At 40.1% G+C, this 26,907-nt stretch overlaps 1 protein-coding gene across 1 annotated transcript; it reads right to left on the bottom strand.

Moving 5' to 3' along the window:
• Positions 1 to 633: 633 nt before the first annotated feature.
• On the bottom strand, positions 634 to 26,907 carry LOC124291863 (acid-sensing ion channel 3-like). The gene is made up of 6 exons (XM_046728929.1): positions 26,768 to 26,907; positions 26,423 to 26,543; positions 11,459 to 11,540; positions 9,436 to 9,554; positions 2,106 to 2,204; positions 634 to 1,565 (listed from the first exon to the last, which is right to left on the bottom strand). The coding sequence occupies exons 1-6, from the start codon at positions 26,905 to 26,907 to the stop codon at positions 942 to 944; spliced, it is 1,185 nt and encodes a 394-aa protein (XP_046584885.1). The 3' UTR covers positions 634 to 941.

The raw sequence follows: 26,907 nt of genomic DNA, 5'->3' as shown, positions 1-26,907 counted from the left end.
CGCTTCAACAAATATCGGGGACTTTCAAAGGACTTTCTAATTTGACTGTAATGATGGATCTAGGACACAAACAATGTGTTGTAGAAGCCTCCCAATAATTTGCTACTGAAGATCAAATTTAGTAAAACAACCCAAACAACAACATAAAAGTAAGCAACCACAACAAAAACTACAGGAATGTAAAGATGTACAAATAGTTATATGACTGTTTAAGCACAGTCACTTACAAGAAAATATTTACTGTTATGTACAAAATTCAGGTTTGACTGGATAGGGATCGTTCATAATTTATGGTTGGTGGGGTGGGAGGGTTTGACGATTTTAAGGGGGGTCACCAATTTTGTTCTAGGGAGGTAGTGGGGTCATCAAATTTGTACACATGTAGTAGGGGAGTCAGCAATTTTGTACATAAAAATATTAAGAAAGAATACTTAAAAATTATGGGAGGGGGCATTGACTTTGTACATGGCATGCAGAGGGTCACTTACTTTGTACATATTTTGGTAGGGGGTGGGGTGGTCATTCACATTGTACATGCTTCTGCTTGAAAGTCATCATCACCCCTCCCACTAGCCATCCTCCCACTCGCCATAAAATATGAACAGTCCCATAGTGTGAAATTTGACGGTTTCCATGTGACGCACAGTTGGCTAAATCATTTCAGTTAGAGCGGTACGGGTGTCATACCATTCGGAGGACTTTGGTTCGCGACAGGGTATTTTGTCCATCATTTCTTCTAGACATCCATCTTCTCCAGCGAACATTGTTTGGAAAACCAAAGACAAACTGTTTTTTTCCTTTTGAAAGTAGTCTGGGAACAAATGAGCGCGTTCACCAAGAGTCCAGGTACCTGCAATACTCGTGTAAAAGGTAATACGTTCCATTCTCCAGAGCGACACCCACAGACAGATCCAACCGATCGTATCTGGGATCCAAACCAATCAGTAGCGTGGGTCGCCTTTCACGTGGACCTTGTTTACGTGCATTTTAGTTTGTGTACTCCCCCGACGACATCCTCTTGTCCGCACGAAGACGAAGTCGATGATCTCCAGGACTGTGAGGAAGCTTGCGCCCAGAAGCAGTCCGAGGGCACCCCCTACGTCGCACAGCAGATCCAGCAGGGTATAGGACAAACGCTTCTCAATGTACTGATACGACATTGACGTCAAATAGATCTCCAGCTCAACGAAGTTCTTCCTCCAGTAGCTTGCGTTGTGTCCCTTGTAGTGGGAGTATTCCTCGAGGAAGTATTCGGATAGGGGCGCTGCTGATGGAGTGGTGTCGTAGATGAAGGTTGAGCAAGGGCCGGGGCAGCTCTTCTCGCAGTCCTTGTTCACGTTCTTCACGTAATCGTCAATACTCGGGTACACACACGAGAACAACTCCGGTGGGTCACAGATAAGGGTGTCATTCCGCTTCATAAACACTTCCTTGCACCCACACTTGCTGACCACGTAGTCACTGAGGCACTCCTGCCTGCACGCCTGAATGGAGTAGGGCGTGTCCCTGTAGTGCTTCAGCTCCTTAGACCCGCACTTGCTCACGGACGCATCTGCATTCTTCAACTGAAAACAACACACAATTACTAAGTTCTCGTTAGACTGCAATATTATCGTGGTTAAGAATATCATCAGGCAACTTACTTCAATATGTTCAGGGAATCAACGATAATGTTGATTTCATGTCATCAGGTTAACGTCTATATCACCACGATAACTGCTTGTGATAGAAGACACACCAATGTGACAACAGGGCTCTGGACAACAAACCCGTGAAGATCCGGGTTAGAATTGATCTTCAGTCGTAAGAGGCGACTGTAACGGGATCGGGTGGTCGCTGATTTGGTTGAGACATGTCGTCGTTTCCAAATTGCATAGATCGATTTTCATGCTGTTGATCACTGTATTGTCTGGTCCAGACTCGATTATTTTCAGGCCGCCGCGATATAGCTGGAAAAATACGGCGTAAAACTAAACTCACTCACTCACTCACTCTGGACAACAACTTTTGTTATTGCTTGTAACAAGTGTCCGGGCTAATACCCGTCATCAAGGAGGTAGCCACTACAGACAAACATGATTGTAATCCCAATATCGTCAGTGTACCTTAGAGATGTCGACGGCCAGCGAGGTGTGGAACCCGGGCCCAACTGAAATTCCTTTCTCAGACAGGATTGGCGGCAGTCCGTAGGGGTGTATGGCAACCTTGGGAAATACGTTCAGGGTTAAGGGTGTATGTGACAGAATATATTTAGACATATTAAATAGTGAGGTGATAAGTTAACTTATACTGCCTGTAGGCATGGAGACGTGTAAACATTCCACATGCAACTGTCGTGCAAGACATAACACAACATATGAACAGTGAGGTGATACGTTTACTTATACTGTCTGTAGGCATGGAGACGTGTAAACATTCCACATGCAACTGTCGTGCAAGACATAACAGAACATATCAACAGTGAGGTGATACGTTAACTTATACTGCCTGTAGGCATGGAGACGTGTAAACATTCCACATGCAACTGTCGTGCAAGACATAACACAACATATGAACAGTGAGGTGATACGTTAACTTATACTGTCTGTAGGCATGGAGACGTGTAAACATTCCACATGCAACTGTCGTGCAAGACATAACAGAACATATGAACAGTGTAGGCATGGAGACGTGATAAGTTAACTTATACTGTCTGTAGTCATGAAGACGTGTAAACATTCCACATGCAACTGTCGTGCAAGACATAACACAACATATGAACAGTGAGGTGATACGTTAACTTATACTGTCTGTAGGCATGGAGACGTGTAAACATTCCACATGCAACTGTCGTGCAAGACATAACACAACATATGAACAGTGAGGTGATAAGTTAACTTATACTGCCTGTAGGCATGGAGACGTGTAAACATTCCACATGCAACTGTCCTGCAAGACATAACAGAACATATGAACAGTGAGGTGATACGTTAACTTATACTGTCTGTAGGCATGGAGACGTGTAAACATTCCACATGCAACTGTCGTGCAAGACATAACACAACATATGAACAGTGAGGTGATACGTTAACTATTACTGTCTGTAGGCATGGAGACGTGTAAACATTCAAAATGCAACTGTCGTGCAAAAGATAACACAACATATGAACAGTGAGGTGATAAGTTAACTTATACTGTCTGTAGGCATGGAGACGTGTAAACATTCCACATGCAACTGTCGTGCAAGACATAACACAACATATGAACAGTGAGGTGATAAGTTAACTTATACTGTCTGTAGGCATGGAGACGTGTATACATTCCACATGCAACTGTCGTGCAAGACATAACAGAACATATAAACAGTGAGTGATAAGTTAACTTATACTGTCTGTAGTCATGGAGACGTGTAAACATTCCACATGCAACTGTCGTGCAAGACACAACAGAACATATGAACAGTGAGGTGATACGTTAACTTCTACTGTCTGTAGTCATGGAGACGTGTAAACATTCCACATGCAACTGTCGTGCAAGACATAACACAACATATGAACGGTGAGGTGATAAGTTAACTTATACTGTCTGTAGGCATGGAGACGTGTAAACATTCCACATGCAACTGTCGTGCAAGACACAACAGAACATATGAACAGTGAGGTGATACGTTAACTTCTACTGTCTGTAGTCATGGAGACGTGTAAACATTCCACATGCAACTGTCGTGCAAGACATAACACAACATATGAACGGTGAGGTGATAAGTTAACTTATACTGTCTGTAGGCATGGAGACGTGTAAACATCCCACATGCAACTGTCGTGCAAGACATAACACAACATATGAACAGTGAGGTGATACGTTAACTTATACTGTCTGTAGTCATGGAGACGTGTAAACATTCCACATGCAACTGTCGTGCAAGACATAACACAACATATGAACAGTGAGGTGATAAGTTAACTTATACTGCCTGTAGGCATGGAGACGTGTAAACATTCCACATGCAACTGTCGTGCAAGACATAACACAACATATGAACAGTGAGGTGATAAGTTAACTTATACTGCCTGTAGGCATGGAGACGTGTAAACATTCCACATGCAACTGTCCTGCAAGACATAACAGAACATATGAACAGTGAGGTGATACGTTAACTTATACTGTCTGTAGGCATGGAGACGTGTAAACATTCCATTCCACATGCAACTGTCGTGCAAGACATAACACAACATATGAACAGTGAGGTGATACGTTAACTATTACTGTCTGTAGGCATGGAGACGTGTAAACATTCAAAATGCAACTGTCGTGCAAAAGATAACACAACATATGAACAGTGAGGTGATAAGTTAACTTATACTGTCTGTAGGCATGGAGACGTGTAAACATTCCACATGCAACTGTCGTGCAAGACATAACACAACATATGAACAGTGAGGTGATAAGTTAACTTATACTGTCTGTAGGCATGGAGACGTGTAAACATTCCACATGCAACTGTCGTGCAAGACATAACAGAACATATAAACAGTGAGTGATAAGTTAACTTATACTGTCTGTAGTCATGGAGACGTGTAAACATTCCACATGCAACTGTCGTGCAAGACACAACAGAACATATGAACAGTGAGGTGATACGTTAACTTCTACTGTCTGTAGTCATGGAGACGTGTAAACATTCCACATGCAACTGTCGTGCAAGACATAACACAACATATGAACAGTGAGGTGATAAGTTAACTTATACTGTCTGTAGGCATGGAGACGTGTAAACATTCCACATGCAACTGTCGTGCAAGACACAACAGAACATATGAACAGTGAGGTGATACGTTAACTTATACTGTCTGTAGGCATGGAGACGTGTAAACATTCCACATGCAACTGTCGTGCAAGACATAACACAACATATGAACAGTGAGGTGATAAGTTAACTTATACTGTCTGTAGGCATGGAGACGTGTAAACATTCCACATGCAACTGTCGTGCAAGACATAACACAACATATGAACAGTGAGGTGATACGTTAACTTATACTGTCTGTAGTCATGGAGACGTGTAAACATTCCACATGCAACTGTCGTGCAAGACATAACACAACATATGAACAGTGAGGTGATAAGTTAACTTATACTGTCTGTAGGCATGGAGACGTGTAAACATTCCACATGCAACTGTCGTGCAAGACATAACACAACATATGAACAGTGAGGTGATACGTTAACTTATACTGTCTGTAGGCATGGAGACGTGTAAACATTCCACATATAAACAACTGTCGTGCAAGACATAACAGGCATGGAACATATATTCCACAGTGAGGACATGATAAGTTAACTTATACTGTCTGTAGTCATGGAGACGTGTAAACATTCCACATGCAACTGTCGTGCAAGACATAACAGAACATATGAACAGTGAGGTGATACGTTAACTTATACTGTCTGTAGGCATGGAGACGTGTAAACATTCCACATGCAACTGTCGTGCAAGACATAACACTACATATGAACAGTGAGGTGATAAGTTAACTTATACTGTCTGTAGGCATGGAGACGTGTAAACATTCCACATGCAACTGTCGTGCAAGACATAACAGAACATATGAACAGTGAGGTGATACGTTAACTTCTACTGTCTGTAGTCATGGAGACGTGTAAACATTCCACATGCAACTGTCGTGCAAGACATAACACAACATATGAACAGTGAGGTGATAAGTTAACTTATACTGTCTGTAGGCATGGAGACGTGTAAACATCCACATGCAACTGTCGTGCAAGACATAACACAACATATGAACAGTGAGGTGATACGTTAACTTATACTGTCTGTAGTCATGGAGACGTGTAAACATTCCACATGCAACTGTCGTGCAAGACATAACACAACATATGAACAGTGAGGTGATAAGTTAACTTATACTGTCTGTAGGCATGGAGACGTGTAAACATTCCACATGCAACTGTCCTGCAAGACATAACACAACATATGAACAGTGAGGTGATACGTTAACTTATACTGTCTGTAGGCATGGAGACGTGTAAACATTCCACATGCAACTGTCGTGCAAGACATAACACTACATATGAACAGTGAGGTGATAAGTTAACTTATACTGTCTGTAGGCATGGAGACGTGTAAACATTCCACATGCAACTGTCGTGCAAGACATAACACAACATATGAACAGTGAGGTGATAAGTTAACTTATACTGTCTGTAGGCATGGAGACGTGTAAACATTCCACATGCAACTGTCGTGCAAGACATAACACAACAGATGAACAGTGAGGTGATAAGTTAACTTATACTGTCTGTAGGCATGGAGACGTGTAAACATTCCACATGCAACTGTCGTGCAAGACATAACAGAACATATCAACAGTGATGTGATAAGTTAACTTATACTGTCTGTAGGCATGGAGACGTGTAAACATTCCACATGCAACTGTCGTGCAAGACATAACAGAACATATGAACAGTGAGGTGATAAGTTAACTTATACTGTCTGTAGTCATGGAGACGTGTAAACATTCCACATGCAACTGTCGTGCAAGACATAACAGAACATATGAACAGTGAGGTGATAAGTTAACTTATACTGTCTGTAGGCATGGAGACGTGTAAACATTCCACATGCAACTGTCGTGCAAGACATAACACAACAGATGAACAGTGAGGTGATAAGTTAACTTATACTGTCTGTAGGCATGGAGACGTGTAAACATTCCACATGCAACTGTCGTGCAAGACATAACAGAACATATAAACAGTGAGGTGATAAGTTAACTTATACTGTCTGTAGGCATGGAGACGTGTAAACATTCCACATGCAACTGTCGTGCAAGACATAACACAACATATGAACAGTGAGGTGATAAGTTAACTTATACTGTCTGTAGTCATGGAGACGTGTAAACATCCCACATGCAACTGTCGTGCAAGACATAACACAACATATGAACAGTGAGGTGATAAGTTAACTTATACTGTCTGTAGGCATGGAGACGTGTAAACATTCCACATGCAACTGTCGTGCAAGACATAACACAACATATGAACAGTGAGGTGATAAGTTAACTTATACTGTCTGTAGGCATGGAGACGTGTAAACATTCCACATGCAACTGTCGTGCAAGACATAACACAACATATGAACAGGGAAACGTTCTTTATGAATTAACCCCATGACAGACCTCGGACTGGCGTTACTCGACTTGAAACGAGTAGTTTTCCATAGCTGCTTAAATTGACTTAAACATCACATAAATCCATGAAGTTTGCAATATATCTTCTTACATTTCACTGTACAAAGTCTCCAAGCGTGGTAATCTAGGCAAAGTGAAGCCCTCTTTATATTATGATCTTAGTATTAAAACCACAATTGTTCGGTTAGGGTTGGCCCAGGCTGCTAGTTAAACAGCAACTTAAACGTAACCGAGGTCTCCTGAATTGTGTTTAAATTTACAGAATAGTTTTATACTTGAATAATTACCACTTTATCATGTTATTTTAAGCATACATACCGCTGTACGTGAAGCTAAGTGTTCAGTCTGACTTGGCCTGGTCTAATTAAATTAATAGCCAATTACACCTGCATCCAGCCTTATTGTCTCGTGTATAATTGCAAACGATCAAATTTGTGTTGTGTATCGGTCAATACACCTCTTATTACGACAAACTCTGCGTGGCCCAAGTCAGGATCGATCACCACTGTCCCACCTGATCTTCTCAAAATATATCGCTATGAAAATTACGACGTTGGGCAGTGTCAGTATATTTACATTTCCACAGCGCCATATTTTGGAAATTTAGAAATATACGTTCGCTGTTTGTACATTACTTTTTTGGTGTTAGATCCATCAAAGGTAATGGACACGGGAGATATATTATGTATGTGCCTCCCTGTGGATATACAGAGATATGTTGAACAAATCGATTAACGTGTTTGGTTAATTCACTGAGCTGTGAGGCGCTATAATTAGGGCGATTTAATGCTATTCAAACACAACCCAGGATACATCTATGACGTTTAAGTTGTTAAGTTGGGTTTGACAACCCGGGTCAAGTCAAACCAAACAGTGAGTGAGTGAGTGTAGTTTTACGCCGCACTCAGCAATATTCCAGCTATATGGCGGCGATCTGTAAATAATCGAGTCTGGACCAGACAATCCAGTGAGCAACGACATGAGCATCGATCTGCGCAAACGGGAACCGATGACATGTGTCAACCAAGTCAGCGAGCCTGACCACCCGATCCTGTTAGTCGTCTCTTACGACAAGCATGGGTTACTGAAGATCAATATTTTAACCCGGATCTTCACGGGTACCATACCAAACAGAGTAAACACTTTTGATTGAGTCAGTGTTGGCGATGTAGTGGGAGAAGGGCTTCACTTTAACGGATCTGTTATCTTTGTTTCTGATGCATTGTCACGTTACAATGTGGTATTTAATTACATATAACACAAGGCTATAAATGTAAATACCGTTCATGAAATATCTATGGCGGTTACGCTGCTTTTATTGGCCCGGGCCATGTCGGACCGAACACCGATAATACAAAGTATGGTGAGAGTATGTGAAAATAGACTTCACTTCGATCAACTTGTTTGCTTTCACTACTTCAGACCTAGTCACAATAAAGTGGTGTTTATGTAGATGTAGTACTGTTCTACATCTGTAAACAATTATGATTACATATCTATGACGTTTCAGATGCTTGTAACCACTCAGTCCAGTCGGAACGAACCATTATGACGAAGATAATGTTGAGTGTGTGGGGAAAAGTTCTTGATTTTTACTAGTGCGCATTCTTTAAATACGATGTCACAGTCACCTTCTAAAGAGGTATTTGCTTGGATATAGACGTGAAAGCTTTTCTGGCAAACGGAAATATTTATCAGGATAGATTGAAGTTTTCATATCCTGTTTCGTTTAACGATTTCACTTTTACACGTAACCTTGGTTAACCATGTTCACGGGCCGCCTACCTTCTTGAGTTCTAAGTGATTTAACACTGATTTAGTCGCAATAACATCATTTTGCTGTTCGTCTGTGGGTTGCGATTCTTCATTTTTGTCATGTGTGCATGTTGCATTATTAAATTGTAGGCATGGTTGTCGACAATGGGGTAAATAGTCAGTAACATTTTTGGCTCGGTCCGGTCCGGCTTTTAGACATTCCCAATTCCGGCTACTAAGGAATGCGATATTCTCTTTAAACATTAACCTGCATTATAATAAAGTATTCTCTTCATTCATATTGATATTACTAACAGTGTTAAGATCGTATGATCATACGTTTGTCCAGGTGCGATTGTAGCCCATTGTCCTTGGTCAGAGCTTCAAAAAATGGTTGGCAAACGTTGGAAATCAGCACAGGTCCTGACACACGTGTCCCGCTTCCGTTAACAAACCCACAAATCTGTCGCATTGGAAGAAATATTACCTTGAAGCCGGCTCCATAGTGATCTGCAAAGCTTCGCAGGTACTCCTCTTGTTGAGTGTTAAGGGACAACCGCAGACCGTAGTCACGTCCGGAGTTCCGAGCTTTCAGCCTGCCGTCACCTGAATGTACGTGACAGCAGCGCTTATGTATACATTATATCATATACTAGGTATTTTTCTCGACAGGATAAACAAATGGATAAAGCCAGTATCTGCTGGGTTCTCATAAAGGTAAACATAAAAATATGAAAGGTCTGTTAAATCCTACGTTCGGGGTTAACAACAATAGGCAATAGTTGTCAATAGGCGATCGAGTCATGTTGAACCGTCCGTTATCTGGAGATTTTGCTGAGATAAATGTTATTATCATGAAAGTAATAGTCACTGATGCTAAACGTAGATGAGGCATTATACAAGTTAGGGTAAACTTTAGAGAGAAGCATAGCAAAATAATGCAACATGGTCAGTGCCCGAGGGATCGTTTTCTGTCATTTGCAGGGGGTGTTCTCCAGTATGTAAACAGTTGCCGTTTGCTGTAGGTTACCTTGTTACAGTATGTCGCTGTGTGTATATCTCACTACACCTTGTAATGTCATGACTGGCAATCGAAACAAAGTTCTATTTGATTTATTTGGAGCTGTATTGTATTTGTCCAACTGACCAATCCCTATCCCGTAATATATATATTAATGTGTACATTCCAGGAAATCTGGATACAAATATTTCGAAGACTGAATGTAGGAATGACAGTAGATATACCTTATGTACGTGACATATAACCTGACATACACTTTCATGCACATGGCACTGACACACATATATAACGCTGACATATGCCCTCGTATATATGACGCCACAGCTGTTACTCCATGTGTGACGTATGTGACGTCGACACTAACATTTACCTTCATGCACCTGACGTCAAACCATGACATATAACGTCACGTCAAAACTGATATAAATCTTCATATTCATGACGTCAGTGTTGATGTATACCATGGCGTACGTGACGTCAGCACCGGTGTGTTTTTTCATCTACGTGATGTCAATGTTGACACGTACATAGAGATTATTACACATGCAAGTGTGTGATACGACTTATCGTAAACAGGTACACAAGTACAGATCCCCAATGTGCAGAGACATCCACAACAATCTTCCGATGACGACAACCACAAAACGATAACGATGACGTCACATGCTCAAATGTTTTATGCTTACAAGAATTAAAATCATCCACATTAATCATGACAATATCATCGCTTTAGAGTGTTTAATTTTCAGTGATCTTATCTAGTTTGCATTATCACCATTGCCTTGATGACGCGAAGATGTGGCAGAAACGTTCTGTGGAGGGTCACCATGAGGATGAGTAGTGATTAGGAAGCCAAGTGACGTCACTCATTCATAAACGTTGTGATGTGTATTATTGCGCAGCTACGATGAGAAAATATTAGATTTGAATCTATTTGACCACAAAATGGTGCGATTTTATGGTGTGTAAGAAACAGGTTACTGTACTCGTGTCTGTCAGATACCTTTTATCTTACAACGAGTTGTTTCAAAACGTATTTAACGAGCTCTCTTAACGCTCTCGCTCGTGTGTCGTATGGCATACTTGCTCGTGTAATAATCTCTCTATATGTCACCCCTAAAGCTCTATATAACTAAAGTTTCGTTGGGTTCAATGTAAACCCTGTATTTTGCAAATGATTGGCTGAAGTGGTCACAGAGAATTGAATTTTCACAATGAATGTTACACTACAACCCACGCCCACAAAATCAAACTACAACTACGGTATCGCGGAGAGTCCTACTTTCAGTGACGGGGATTCCCATTCTATATACTCATGACACCATGGAACTAAGTTTTGGTAATATTCAGGAAACTGACAATGGTTCATGAAGAGGGTACAGCGATGGTACTGCGATAACGTGACATGGTTTTAACATCATTGTCGTCAACATAATTCATCTTGTTGTCAACATTTCAATGCACGTCAATACAAACTACCAGTCCTTACCGTTAAATACAAAGCAGAATCCAAAATCAGTAAAGGTGGTAGTGAAATTTTCTATCCCACAATCGCCAACTTCCCATCGGCACTGGAAATAGAAAAGAATATATTATCATTTGGGTATTCCTGACTAATGTAAGCAAATAATGATATTCAAGGTTCTGGAGCTCACCTTCTACGTAATTTTTGACATGTTTCTACCTTTACACCCACAGCAGGCACGGACATATGAATTTTAACAGAAACGGTTAAATCCAGTAACAATCCTATTTTCGGGGTAAAATAAACTACCGTTAAACAGTATTGGCAAATGCGTAATTATTATTTACCTGCGAAATGCACAATTGAATTTGAATACGACAATTTATTCGTTAATCACGTATTAACATCATGCAACAACAAATACTCCTTTTTTATATCATGTAATGGATTGTAGAGCATTGCATTACAGTATTGTTGTATTGTGTGTTTTCTGTATTGACCGTCCCTAGGGAGGCATCCCGAGTTTGCTCCATCAACTTCATCGTTAAAACTGAATACTACTTTCCCACGTGTCACACATCAAAGCCATAATGACTGATCTATCCTCACCAGACAAACACAAACACTCACAAATGTCCGCGCCATACAAAACCACACGGAATTACAATGTACACATGGCATTAACCCACTGTGTGTGAGGCACCGTGACACTGCCTGGGGGAAGGATTGAGCGCAGATATACTGCTAACGGGCAGTTTGTGCTGGGTAGTTGTGATGAGGTTTACCGTTGTCTTCAGGTACCCTACGGGCATGTGCTGTAGAGGATATCCCCCATATATGGGCTTTTGAAAGATTTAGGGTTAAATAATTGATGTGACATAAACACTACTGAACTCGTTTCTGTTAACGGTGTTCGGGTTGTATTCGCTGGCCGCAGCACACCTTCACTGAATCCTCCACTGAATTGTAGTCTGTCATATTGACTTCAACAATTCGCTACCCGCTACCCCTAGCAGATAAAGATGGTTTTCCAGTTGGGGTTTGTCAACGGGTTACAATGTTTAACAAAGGTATCTGATGTGGATGTACGTTTAAAGTACTCTTTTTACTCAAGCAGCTGATTCCAATTCACCGATGTGCTTATGCTTCCTCTTTAGACCAACTAAACTGCAGAGACCTATAGAATACTCCATGAAACATCTCATGTACAACCACCTCAGCAGCAGCTCCGCAAACCGTCAAATGAGAATATACAGTAGCTGGCAATAAGTGAGTCATCATTAGTGAAATTCCCATAGACTTACATGCTAATTAACTGTTGCAAGAATAATTTTCATAAATTGAGTAGGAGTCATTATTTTGATATTCTGCAAACATCGTGGAAATCATCTTCAGCTACGTGTACATAATTTTCATTCATCTTTCCGTTGATTAGTTATCGAATGACACCTGATTAAGCACCATATATAGGTATGGCTTTTAATCTATCCCATAGACAGCCATGTTAAACCTGATTGGTATGTCTAATATATGTGGTTTAAATAGTTGCAATTTTCTTAATAATCATCGGAAAATTGAATGGATAATTACGTGTATGTAGCTGAGATGATTTCCCAAAGCAATGAAAGCAATTCGACAGAAATTTAATTCATGAAAATTATTCTTGCAAAAGTTAATTAACATGCAAGTCTGTGGGAATTTCACTAATGATGACTCACTTATGGCCAACTATTGTAACTGAAAAATATATAGCTTGGAAAAACAATAGCTTAGATCCCTTTATAAGGAAATGGAAACATTTATATACCTTACTATGTGCTAAACATTAAATTCTACTTATAATATCAGCTAAGACCTCCAGACCCTACTCACTACAACCATACTATTCAACCTTACCCCTCCAATTTCATACTCCCTCCACAGAAACTTTAATGACATCTTATGTATCTATATAATTGTTGTAATCTCATGATGTTATATTTATATATATGTATACATGCGTGTATGTATGTGCATATGTATGTATATGTATACATGTATGTGTGCGCGTGTGTGTATATGTTTGCAATACTGTCTTTTATGTCATATAGAACCTTGCAAAACATCACTGAAGCTATATACATATATATTTGGATGTTGTCCTCTTTGCCATATGTATTTTATGTGAGACTTCAAATGGAATAAAAAAACAACAACAAAAAACAAACAAAAACAACTATTGTACCTTAACAGTACCTCCTGAGTACATCTAATGTGCACATACCTCAACAGTATCCCCTAGGAAAATATAATGTACACATAGCGTAATACAAGTACCCCCTTAGACCATCCCTTGAGCAGAAACGGCAACAGTATCTCCTTTGACAGACATTTGTGCAGATAGACGAACATTATCGTGAAACGTATTCTCAGGCCTGCCTCGGATTGTCGATCATGAGTCAGGGACAACCGTTCTCAGTATCACAAGACTTCAACCGTTCATGTCAAGTGGCGTGTTAATAACAGGATGGTTTCGTTTGTCAAACGGGTCGGGTATATTAGACGTCCGTTGTCATCCCCAGAGCAAAAAGCAGTGTCGGTGTTAAGGGCGACGCCACTTGAATTTGCCATCGAGAGAAGGGTCCACTTGTCTGACGAAAGTCAATGTCTCTTGTTCATGACTGATGGCCAGCTCGTATTTGACGCTGCAGAAACACTACATATGCACAGCGGAATATCTTGGAGTCAGCACCGTTTGGCAGGGATTCATTGATGGTGTGGGGTTCATCTCACTTGACTCTAAACTTGACCTTGTGATGATAAGACAACACCTGAATGGACACTTGTGCATCACTGATATATATATTTACAGTTGTACCACAGTTCGATGACCATTCCTTAAACACAAGGCCAGTCTTCATGAAACCAGTGCTAAGCCACATAGTACACCTGTAGCAGGTGATTTCTTACGTCGGGAGGCCCACCAGTAGTCCAGATCTCAATCCCAGGGAACGTGTTTGGTGCATCATGGGTCGCAGAATACGCCAGAGAAATCCTCCAGTACAAAATCTTGACGTATTGGAACAAGCCCTCCACGAAGAATGGAAGCAATACGTCGACGTCAGATTCAACGGCTGATACAGTCAATGAGGCGGATGGTCAGGGATATTGTTCCAGTTTGGCAGTTTAGTGAAGGTTACACCAGACATTGATATTGTGCTCAGTTAATGATACTTGTGTGATCTCTGGGAGAATTGTATGCCATAATTATGAAAAAGTCCGCAGTTGTTTACGTTATAAGTCCGTAGTTACGCACTTCAAAATGAATTCATTCTTTGTCATGTTAGTTTCTCTGAATAAAATTCAGGTTTTCATTGTTGTTTGTTGTTGGTTTTTTTACATTTGATTATTCCTTGAGGGTCCGTTTTATCCAGAAAGGAAGTATGAAATATCTGGCTTCTGCGATATATTTTCCATGTGTATAAGTTCTACCGTGAAAAACTCCAACATTTCACAATCTGCATTCTCATTACATTGCAGCCCTTTTAAGATACATTCAAGTAATATCACTGGGTGGGACGCCGCCTTGACCAGTTGACTGCAGCTACAGCCTGTTTGCATGTAACTAAGAACAGTGGTGTCATCAGTGGGCCACAGCGGGAATACCTTTCATCAGAGACATACCACAATCATATAACATGCAACACCACAACAAACATAACACTACCAGAAATACAACAGAATCAGAATGCTATTCTCGAGGTGATTGAAACATCGTAAATGTAAAGGAAACATTTAGCAAACCGTGTTCATGTACTTGCCTGTAACAGCTGATAGTAAATCGCGTGTCCTTGATGACGATAAAATGTCTCCCAAGCCAATGGTTTGTTGTACTGGGAAAAATCTAATCCGTCATAAGATGGTGTGCTATGTACGTTATCAAATCCAAATCGCTTCATATTCTTCACCAACGGCACGAATTGGCCTTCAATTGCCGCCTGGAGTCGCATGAAGTTGATGTTACAGATGGTGACGGTGGGGAAGGGTAGAGTTGTGCCTCTCTTGATATCGAAGTTGACACTTATAGGCTTTTGAACGTAATGAATGATCTGGCTGTAGATGTTGTAGGATGTGAAGCCGAGCGCTGCCAGTAAAATCATCACCCATACACATCTGCGACAACAGCCGGAATCTGTCTTCAGTAGTGTGTTCAGACCATGCATGTTGACACAGTCAGCGAAAGGGGGACTTGGCTCGGAGATCTTGGTCGTCATTTTGTGTAACGTGCAGCAGCCTCGGGTTGTGCATCTGGTATCCCTATACCCCGAGTATAGAGCAGTACCTCTGTTCCCAGGAGGAAAAATCGATACGAGTTATGTTATCACATGTGCATGTCAAATAAAGCTTTCACGTCGGTGTTGATGGTAGATTCATGAAGGAGAACGACAATCAATTCATGTTTATCCTGTATATACTGTGCTTCATGGATTCTCGACCGTGAACACTCACACATTCACAGGGTCCGTGTCGTTTCCTTTGTTTGTCCTAGCACCATCACTTGTTCTTTAACAACTACGTTTGGAATTCGATGCTTTCAGTTCTGTTTTCACCTTATATGCCGATCGTTATCTTGATGGTCAGCTATGTTGGGCGATCCACCTTATCATTTAATACGGTCAGCGTGCAATTTTCTTGGTATTGCCACCACTATATCTGTCCTCTTTGGTGGGTTCCGGGTCTTGACCTACATTCATAGCGTATGAACATTCATTTGATACACTGCTGCAAACATCTGCTGTGTGTCAAACGTCCGCGTGCAAATTGCCAAATGGCATTTTTACAGTAACAAATCAGTTCGCCTGTCAGGTGTTACCATCCCACACCATGACACACACACACAAGCACGCACGCACGCACAAGCACACACAAGCACACGCACACGCACACGCACACGCACACGCACACACACGCACACGTATCTCAGTTATCGGTACTGGCGGACATACTGTACGGGATATAAAAAATATCTATTGACATATTTTTAGAGCTGTTTAACTAACTTGCACTTACGTCGCTATTGAATGAAGTAGTGAGATTCTGAAGAGAAAGATATGTATCACGAATATTGTAGTTACAAGCAGATATCTCGACGTCACTACACACACGCCCCTATTACTTTTATCCATGCTTAACGCTTCGAGTAAAGCTGCTGTGTTTTGAAACCTGCTGTTATATGACAGGCTAATGTAATTTATTGTCTTGTAATACCCCTCCATTGCTTCTGTTAAGATCCAGTTCATTACATTACTGTTAAGATCCAGTTCATTACATTACTGTTAAGATCCAGTTCATTACATTACTGTTAAGATCCAGTTCATTACATTACTGTTAAGATCCAGTTCATTACATGGTGGTTGAACTTCTATTAGTTCTCGGCAATGTATTAGTATCTAATGATCCCTGAGGCTGGAAAGTAAATACATTTAGATGCTTTTGGAATCTTCTGGAAAGATTTCCTGAACAGGTACCGCTTATCCAGAACAGTGTAGATTATATGGAAGGGTTTTTGACTATATAACTGGGCAGGAACATACCTCCCTCATCTCACATTACATCAATAGAAGCGCTTGTGTGAAGATCATTGTAATCACCCACGATATCCAGCTAAGGCCTGTTTGGAAGTAAGACCAAGTGAGAACATTATCACTGTAATCGTTATGCCATTGATTGTGTACTGGCATTGATTTGTAAACCTAGTTAACTTTACAAATCATAATACAATTGTTCATTGTATATCATTAATGGGGTGTTATTGGTCTGACAATGAACTGTTTATAGTATGGTCAGGTAGCGCTATAGCAATGGACTGTTTGCTCCGTTGAGTGTTGGCTCAATACAGGTGTTCGGGGAAACAACACCGTCAACACGATGTTTTGCTAGGTTAATGAAAAGAGTCAAAGAAGTCTTTTTTGTATACTTTTTTCTTTCGCAGCGAAACACTATTTCTGTGGCATCATGAATTTCAAGAAGAAAAAGGACCCTTTACATCCTGTGTAATCTGTTTCGTCGAACAATCGGAACAAGGTATTCTCTGTCATTAGCGGTTTGTAATGTATGCACATGAACATGAATAAGGCACCATCGAATCCAACGAGAATTTGAAAACAATTGATCCAAACAGGCGGTCACACTGTCATGCATATGCAAAACACATTTGATTGTCTGTATGAGGAAGAATCTTGCAGATGCTATATGTGCAACAGGGTACAGATGAGGTTGCCAGAGAGGGTTCATACAATTACAACAATCCCTGTTTGAGAACTGTGTGACAAGTGAGTGAGTGAGTATGGTTTTACTCCGCTTTTTTGCAATATTTCAGCAATATCATGGCGGGGGACACCAGAAATGGGCTTCACACATTGCACCCATGTGGAGACTCGAACCCGTCTCTTCGGCGTGAAGTGATTATACATTCCCCCATTGTTGATATTCACATTTTTTGGCTATTTCTCTCACATTGTAAATAAGTTGTTACCAAATTTCAATTTCAGTTTTGGTTTGGTTTCCTTCATAGTAAATACGCAATAGTTGCCAATTCAATTCGAGGAATTTGGTTTTCAAAGCACATAAAACAAAATGTAATGTTTTCGTACTAATTAACCATATACCAGAAGGTGGGTCGTGGTTGTTTAATGCCCATGTGTATATTATCTGTAAGGCTTGTAACTGATCAAATACCAGAAAAACTGCCACGGATTCTGCTCACGGCAATTTGATTGACGATGTCAATGTTCGAAGTTCCATAAATAATACACGACGACACATTAACGTAATAGACATCAGTTAACCATTACAGGCATATAACATCGACAAAACCATCGCCATTATCATTGTCTCCACAATCAGGTGTACATTTCTGACCATGACACGAGGGAGGTTGTTTAATACTCACTGGCAACTAGTAGTAATTACATGTGTTCACCAGAATGTATCTTAATGTATCTGACAACTAGTAGTGATTACATATGTTCACCAGAATGTATCTTAATGTACCTAGCAACTAGTAGTGATTACAGGTGTTCACCAGAATGTATCTTAATGTATCTGACAACTAGTAGTGATTACAGGTGTTCACCAGAATGTATCTTAATGTATCTGACAACTAGTAGTGATTACAGGTGTTCACCAGAATGTATCTTAATGTATCTGACAACTAGTAGTGATTACATATGTTCACCAGAATGTATCCTAATGTACCTTGCAACTAGTAGTGATTACAGGTGTTCACCAGAATGTATCTTAATATATCTGACAACTAGTAGAGTGATTACAGGTGTTCACGGAATGCATCTTAATGTACCTGGAGACATGTGGTGATTACAGGTGTTCACCAGAATCCATCTTAATGTACCTGGAAACTTGTGGTGATTACAGGTGTTCACCAGAATGTATCTTAATGTGCCTGGCAACTAGTAGTACCAAGTGATCAAGACTTAATGTACCTGGCAACTAGTAGATTACAGGTGTTCACCAGAATGTATCTTAATGTACCTGGCAACTGTAGTAATTACTGTGAAACTTAATGTGGTGATTACAGGTGTTCACCAGAATGTATCTTAATGTACCTGGCAACTAGTAGTAATGACATGTGTTCACCAGAATGTATCTTAATGTGCCTGGCAACTAGTAGTAATTACATGTGTTCACCAGAATGTATCTTAATGTACCTGGCAACTAGTAGTAATTACAGGTGTTCACCAGAATGTATCTTAATGTACCTGGCAACTAGTAGTAATGCCATGTGTTCACCAGAATGTATCTTAATGTGCCTGGCAACCAGTAGTAATGCCATGTGTTCACCAGAATGTATCTTAATGTGCCTGGCAACTAGTAGTAATGACATGTGTTCACCAGAATGTATCTTAATGTACCTGGCAACTAGTAGTAATGACATGTGTTCACCAGAATGTATCTTAATGTACCTGGCAACTAGTAGTAATGACATGTGTTCACCAGAATGTATCTTAATGTGCCTGGCAACTAGTAGTAATGACATGTGTTCACCAGAATGTATCTTAATGTATCTGACAACTAGTAGTGATTACATGTGTTCACCAGAATGTATCTTAATGTACCTGGCAACTAGTAGTGATTACATGTGTTCACCAGAATGTATCTTAATGTACCTGGCAACTAGTAGTGATTACAGGTGTTCACCAGAATGTATCTTAATGTACCTGGCAACTAGTAGTAATGACATGTATTCACCAGAATGTATCTTAATGTATCTGACAACTAGTAGAGTGATTACAGGTGTTCACCAGAATGCATCTTAATGTACCTGGAAACATGTGGTGATTACAGGTGTTCACCAGAATGTATCTTAATGTACCTGGAAACATGTGGTGATTACAGGTGTTCACCCGAATGCATCTTAATGTACCTGGAAACATGTGGTGATTACAGGTGTTCACCAGAATGTATCTTAATGTACCTGGAAACATGTGGTGATTACAGGTGTTCACCAGAATGTATCTTAATGTACCTGGAAACATGTGGTGATTACAGGTGTTCACCAGAATGTATCTTAATGTACCTGGAAACATGTGGTGATTACAGGTGTTCACCAGAATGCATCTTAATGTACCTGGAAACATGTGGTGATTACAGGTGTTCACCAGAATGTTCTTAATGTACCTGGAATGTGGTGATTACAGGTGTTCACCAGAATGCATCTTAATGTACCTGGAAACATGTGGTGATTACAGGTGTTCACCAGAATGTATCTTAATGTACCTGGAAACTTGTGGTGAATACAGGTGTTCACCAGAATGTATCTTAATGTACCTGGAAACATGTGGTGATTACAGGTGTTCACCAGAATGCATCTTAATGTACCTGGAAACATGTGGTGATTACAGGTGTTCACCAGAATGCATCTTAATATACCTGGAAACATGTGGTGATTACAGGTGTTCACCCGAATGCATCTTACTGTACCTGGAAACATTTGGTGATTACAGGTGTTCACCAGAATGCATCTTAATGTACCTGGAAACATGTGGTGATTACAGGTGTTCACCAGAATCCATCTTAATGTACCTGGAGACATGTGGTGATTACAGGTGTTCACAGAATGCATCATAACGTAGTTTGTGCAAAACCAGACATATCAAAACAGAAATCCTTTGCTAAAAGTGAGGTCTTTGTCATCTGTTTTCACAAAACAACAGTTGAAGAGTAGAAAAAAGTGTCAGAACTTCAGCTTCATGTCTTTAAAACACGTAGATGTAAAATATATACAAACAATTGACATATATCGTTTTAAGTGTTTGGACTACCTCGCGTTGTGTGAACTGCGTTGACGGCTGGTTGGCGATATTGCAGAGATTTAAGGTGCGCATCATATGGATTTACACCACGACAGGAGGTCGGTGAGCTCGATGTCTGTCAATATTTGACATTGTCCTCTTTCGTATACATCATAGTTTTTCTTTTAACAATTTTAACAATTTTTGTTGTAGAATATAGTTGTTTATGTTTCTGTTCTTTGAGTTATGAAGTGAAAAACTGATGAGCAGTGGCTAGCAGTGGCTAGCAGTGGCTAGCAGTAGCCAGCAGTAGTCAGCGATTAACACCTTAATGAACTGAAGACAAATTATATTGAATCATTGCGGATTATGGAGCTATGAATCGAAAACCTGATGCGCAGCAGTTTGCACGTCGTTTTTACAATTTATTGCTCAATAAAAGGTAACGAAATAATATATACATCAGTCCGTGATCATTGTTCGGTTTGTTCATTGTATTGTTTCCTGTTTAGAAGTTCCTTCTTGTTTTTACCATTTAAACACAGTATCATAAAATGAAAATCTTACATGTGAATACAGTAAATTCATGCTCCATTTCATAGCTTCATTTCAACTCAGCCATACCAATGAGATATTTAGTGTTTCAAAGTTGACGAAGTGCATGCAAAAACGATGTCAGTTTTTCTTCATTCGACGCAACGTAATTTTGTCATGAACGTTTATAGAATGTGTATACAGATAAAAGAATGTCACAGCTGTGTGTGACGGCAACACATGAGTGCGTGCAAATAGAGGTGCTACGGACCCTAAATCAAACTTAGTGCGGAAATATTGATACTATTACTGTTTCCATATGCCTAGAATTACACTAATGTGATACAAACAACAGTGAATTACACATGCCATCAGTAACTGCAGGTTTGTGTCAATATATTGATGAAGGAAGGAGAAACACCGTTGATTATGGATAGAAAATGAATTGTTGTTAGAACATATACATCATTGTTATGCAATGGGAGTGAATTAATTGGACGAATATTTAAAGCATCGTTCAGCAACACGAATCTGTTGAAGCGAATAGGTTCAGTGAATTCAACATAATAGAACTGGTATATAAATCCTTGGATTATGGATTATGGTATCAGCATGGAAATTGTGTGTCCAAGAATGTGTGTGTGTGTGTGTGTGTGTGTGTGTGTGTGTGTGTGTGTGTGTGTGTTATCTAGACTGTGAACAAAATGAAAGGCAACTAAACTGAGAAGTATCGTGACGCCCGTGTCCGATCTTGTACAGTTGGAAAGATCCACTCTTATAGAAAAGTAGAGGAACTTTATTTTTAATTAACGATTGAAAAATATGGGAGATATATCGGAGTCAATCAATGTTGATATGATCATAATGAATGTTTTGAGAGTGCATCACCACTTGCACTTCCTTATGACCATAGTTGTTTGTACAGTAATCGCTCTTGAAAGATGATTCAATTTGGTATATTACGTGAAATTTGCATGTGTACGATTTTCGTTTTCCAACAAAAACAAAACCCGGCTAGCAACAAACACTAACAACTGTGTGATTTTAAGTGATTGCAAAATTATTTATCAACCTTCTTGAAAACCGTCGAAATCAAGAATGACACTCCATGCATGTGTATGGGGCTGCTGCGTTGTGTTTACGGGTGGTGATGAAGAGAAATGCTGCTGCTCTCATAAGATGTCTGTCTTTGAAAAGTTATACTTCCTATCCAAATTGAAAGTTCAGGTTCCAAATTGAAAGTTCAGGTTCCCCTACTGTTTTTAAGAGTATAGTTGGGCTTTCAGAACCAGAAGTGGGCACGAGACACTGTCTCATGTTGGGAATCAAACCCCGGCGAGCACACGCATTACCCACTGTGCTACCACTCCGCTAAAATATTGCAATAACGACATTTAATCAGAAAGCTCTGTTTGCTTGTACGATGTTAGTTTTTTGCATTGTATTAGCTGACGAGACACATGCATTAAAACATGATCTGTTCATTGATCAATGGACTTCAAAAAGAAATAGATGACACGAGTTGGAAAACAGAAGAATGGAAGAGCATTGCAAACAAAATCATTTCCATTTCATTGCAGCTGGTTGTTTGTTTGGAACAGATAATTACCCTTTCCATGGTGGATAAAACAAAGGGAACGGGACACACACGTATCGATCAGTTATTCCAAACATGTGCCTGTTCTGTTTCAATAATAGAAATTAAAGTTAACGATTTTACAGTTCCCATGTTTGTTAAACTATACAGAAACGACGTATGAGTCTAAGATAATAATTAATACTTTAAATGATAGTTATGTGGTGCAAAACGGTGCGTGGCTGAGGGGGCTGAAAGGGCGTCGGAGCGATTGGTTTTCGATTATAATTCTACCCAGTCAGAGGCATTCGACCGCGTGACGTCATGAAAGACGCGTTGACGTCACGCCGGTAGCGCCATGCGCATCTCTACTTTGAGGTTGAGAAAACTCCCATTGACTTAACATGGGACTAACTGGACCAAAAGTCTTAGTTTCACCACTACTGTTGTCCATTGAGACCGTGTCCGGTCACCTGAAAACACACTTAGTGGTGAAGGAACCGTCAACGCGCCGCAGGTATTTGCCCGAGACGACCAATTCGAGGCGTCATTCTGACTGATCAGCCAAGTATGACCAAACCATCTATGAAGACGTGTTTGGTTTATTGAGGAGTCACGTATTTTGCTTCTCCGTCCATATTGAAGAAATCGTGGTCAGACACGTCGTTGGGAATGCTATCCTCAAAACGATATACAGGAAGTTGACAGGTTTGGTGCTGAAAGTGTAATGATGTGGGTCGAAATCTCCCATTCCTGCAGAACAATTTTGGCGCACCTCCAGGTCAGTTTAACGACTTAACCGTACACAGATGCCCCGGCCGTTTTCCCTCCCATTATGAAACAAGTAAACGTCATTCTTCAACAGGACAACATCCGACCTCACGCTGATCGTCAGATCTAAACCCTAGCAAACATTTATGGGATGCTCTTGATTAAAGTCTGCGATCATGTCAGCAACAGCCACAGAACCTCAAACAGTTGGCACAAGCATTGCAGGAAGAGTGGGTAAGCATTACCCAGGTCACAATTTGTGATCTAGTTGGTTCCATGGGACAATAAGGCCAGGCAGACTCACTGGGGCCATACAAGATATTGAAGAGATGACCTTCACATTGACATCCGATTGTGCTTTGATGAACCTAGGTCAGTGGGAATGATTTCTGTTATTATCAATGCATTGTGATCTATTCACTATCTATATAAACACGAAGTATACATCTGAAAATCACTTTTGCGTTTTATGTTTTTGCAGAGAATACTTTTTTTGTTTCCATCTACAATGTTACCAATCTACCTCGGCTCGCGTGTCATCGGCCTTTGGCAATTTGCATCATGCAATCTTCATGCCAGCCTTCGATGTTTGCCAGACGAGTGTTCCGATTGTCGATGTAGTTCCTCACCCTCTATCACCACAAGTGCGTACACGATCGTACGCGTGGAGCGAAGAAGATGGATAAATCCACGAAGTCCTAAAAGACTCGTTAAGAAGTCTGAGTGATCGACTGACTAATCAAACCCTAAGATGGTCCAAGATCAAAAGCTTCCTATATTTACGCTTGATGATGGCAGTGATCCATTCCTTGCTTCAACACCCTCGCTGGCTGGCACTGAGAACGTCCAGTTCCTTCCACCAGAGGGTATTCAGAAGGCGGAGTTTAGCTCTTTCTGTAGTTCTGTAGACACGGTCACCACTGAACCGACCTCTTCTTCATGGACAGCCCCGTGGATATATTATGGTGGTGATTTATAAAATCAACTCCTTGGTTAACCGTTTACCATCCCATCTTTGACGTCAAATGACATATCTTTGTGTCCTTGTCTTTGTTTGATCTAGCATGACACAGTGAACCCCCTTCAACCATCTCGGGTGTTCATTTCGCTTTACACGACTGATCTTATGGAAGTGTCTCTTACCAAGATTTGATTTGGATCTGTTCGGTCATCCTTCGATCCCACTTGCTTGCTATCCCGCCTGCTCTGGTCGCAGCCAGCCCTTATCAAACCTGCACTGTCGCCTCTAAAATGGCTCACCTAAGCAATTGCTCCTTGACTCCGGCTATGATGGGACTGCAAATGTGTTTGTTTTTTGCTTTTTTTTGCATTATGCTTGACAACGGTACAAGAATCTGTATCGAAACGTCGCACTCACGAATAAAAAGAAATTGTTATCCATAAAGTTTGTTCTATATTGCTTTTTTGTTGTTGTTTTTTCATTTATTTAATTATCATTTATTTATTTATTTATTTATTTATTTATTTATTTATTTATTTATTTATTTATTTATTTATTTATTTATTTATTTATTTATTTATTTTATTTTATTTTATTTTATTTTATTTTATTTTATTTTATTTTATTTTTTTTTTTATATAAAATTTTTTGGGGGGATGGTGGTGCACGTTGCGATTATGCCTAATTATTTAGGCACATGTTACACCCACTTCTACTGTCGCCCTGCTGATATGGCTTGAATAAAGCAAAACGCGGCGTAAAACTACTTTCATTCACACACTCACTCACCATGTAGATGTTACACATGTTTTACAAGACTTCATGAGTCTTCCAGTGTTCACGGATCAGGGTCATAACGCTCTTCGGGAATGTTTCATTCATATGCACCAGCTTAGTGTTATGGTGCTTTACATAATACTTTATTAGGATTGATATCACTGTTAAGCCACAGCTTCCTCGTGTATATCCTACGGTTGTTGCTATTATGGTCTAGGAAGTTTAGCCCTACCCTCCAACTGTAGAATAAATGCACAGCATGAGATAGGATGAATTTAAACATTTGTAAATTTTACAATAAAATGTATATTATACATATATTATCTAACACATTATATGCCCACCCGTCCATCCCCGATTCACAATTTCCATAATCTATAACAGTCTTGAAAGAAAATGAGTTGGCTTGGGAAATCAGCATGAAAAGAGTTCGTGCCCATGATTGCTGGGAGGTGACCATGATTATGGAATCAGGAATCAGGATTTGTATTCTCATAAATCATACAAAATGATATAGAGAACATGCATATTTTGATAAATACAAAGTGGCACTATGGCTTATTTGCATATGAATATAATATAAATGTATAACTAAAACAGGGATAATACAATTTTCGTTAAACTTGACAGTTTCTGTACCAAAGGATGCAAGGTATGTTCGGATGAATTGATTTTAGAAGCAGGAAACCTTTGTCCAGGCACGTTTCCACTTAGGATGAAACGCTGAACGAAAATGCGTAGTGAGAAGATAGGATTCACTGACGAGTTTGGAACCAAATGTATCTATGTTTGGGTACATATCTAACTTTATAACAAAGATGTGATACTTTTTTGGATGGCAGCTTCTTTGTTATATTTATATTTGTTATATTACTTTGATGCGACGTTTCGGTGTAGGTTCTCATACCGCTGTCAAGCAAGAGTGTCAACGGTATCAGAAGCTAAACCGAAACGTTGTATCATGATATAATACAGAAGATGTCCATAATGTATCATGCCTTTCTTTTTATTTATCAACTTCTAAAATGCCGATCAAACAGAATATATCTGATTTAACAAGTGTACGTTTTATTACTTGCCTGTTTGATGGTGTCATTTGGTTTGTGCCCGTTGACCGAGTAGAACGCTTCCCACAAGCCCGGCTGATGGTACGGTGTGAAGTCCAACCCGTCGAAAGGAGGTGAGCTATTTTTTTTTGAAAGCCAAAGGGTTTCATGATTTCAATAATCGTGTCTGATCCAGTTTCGAACGCCTCTGTCCACTTTATGAAGTTCATATTGCACAATGTGACAGTTGGAAAAGGTAAGATGTTCCCTGTGACAATATCCACATTGACACTGATAGGCCTGCTGAAGTAGAGAATCATCTGTTTGTAGATGTTGTAGGTGGTGAAACAGAGAGCAAATAAAAGAACTGTCACCCACAGTGACTTTCTGCACAACCCCGAGGACGGGTCGAGGATGGGTTGAAGACCCTGCATGCTTATTGAGTCCGCAAAGGCGGGACGCATCTTTTCCTCGCTTTTCTGATCCGACGTTGCTGTCATATTTCGAGATTGTGACAT

This window comes from Haliotis rubra, unplaced genomic scaffold (genome assembly GCF_003918875.1).
Source record: "Haliotis rubra isolate DU_JTF1 unplaced genomic scaffold, ASM391887v1 Scf50, whole genome shotgun sequence".
Taxonomy (NCBI): domain Eukaryota; kingdom Metazoa; phylum Mollusca; class Gastropoda; order Lepetellida; family Haliotidae; genus Haliotis; species Haliotis rubra.
The sequence above is the reverse complement of the archived record's forward strand: the minus strand, read 5'-3'. Positions and strand labels throughout refer to the sequence as shown.

Excerpts from the sequence above, each read along its gene's own strand:
- LOC124291863 (XM_046728929.1), bottom strand. The coding sequence starts at position 26,907 with ATGTCACAATCTCGAAATATGACAGCAACGTCGGATCAGAAAAGCGAG. Across the intron at positions 11,541-26,422 it reads CAAATGACACCATCAAACAG|TGCCGATGGGAAGTTGGCGA; the intron begins GCAAGTAATAAA and ends TTCTATTTCCAG. Across the intron at positions 2,205-9,435 it reads ACTATGGAGCCGGCTTCAAG|GTTGCCATACACCCCTACGG; the intron begins GTAATATTTCTT and ends GTATTTCCCAAG.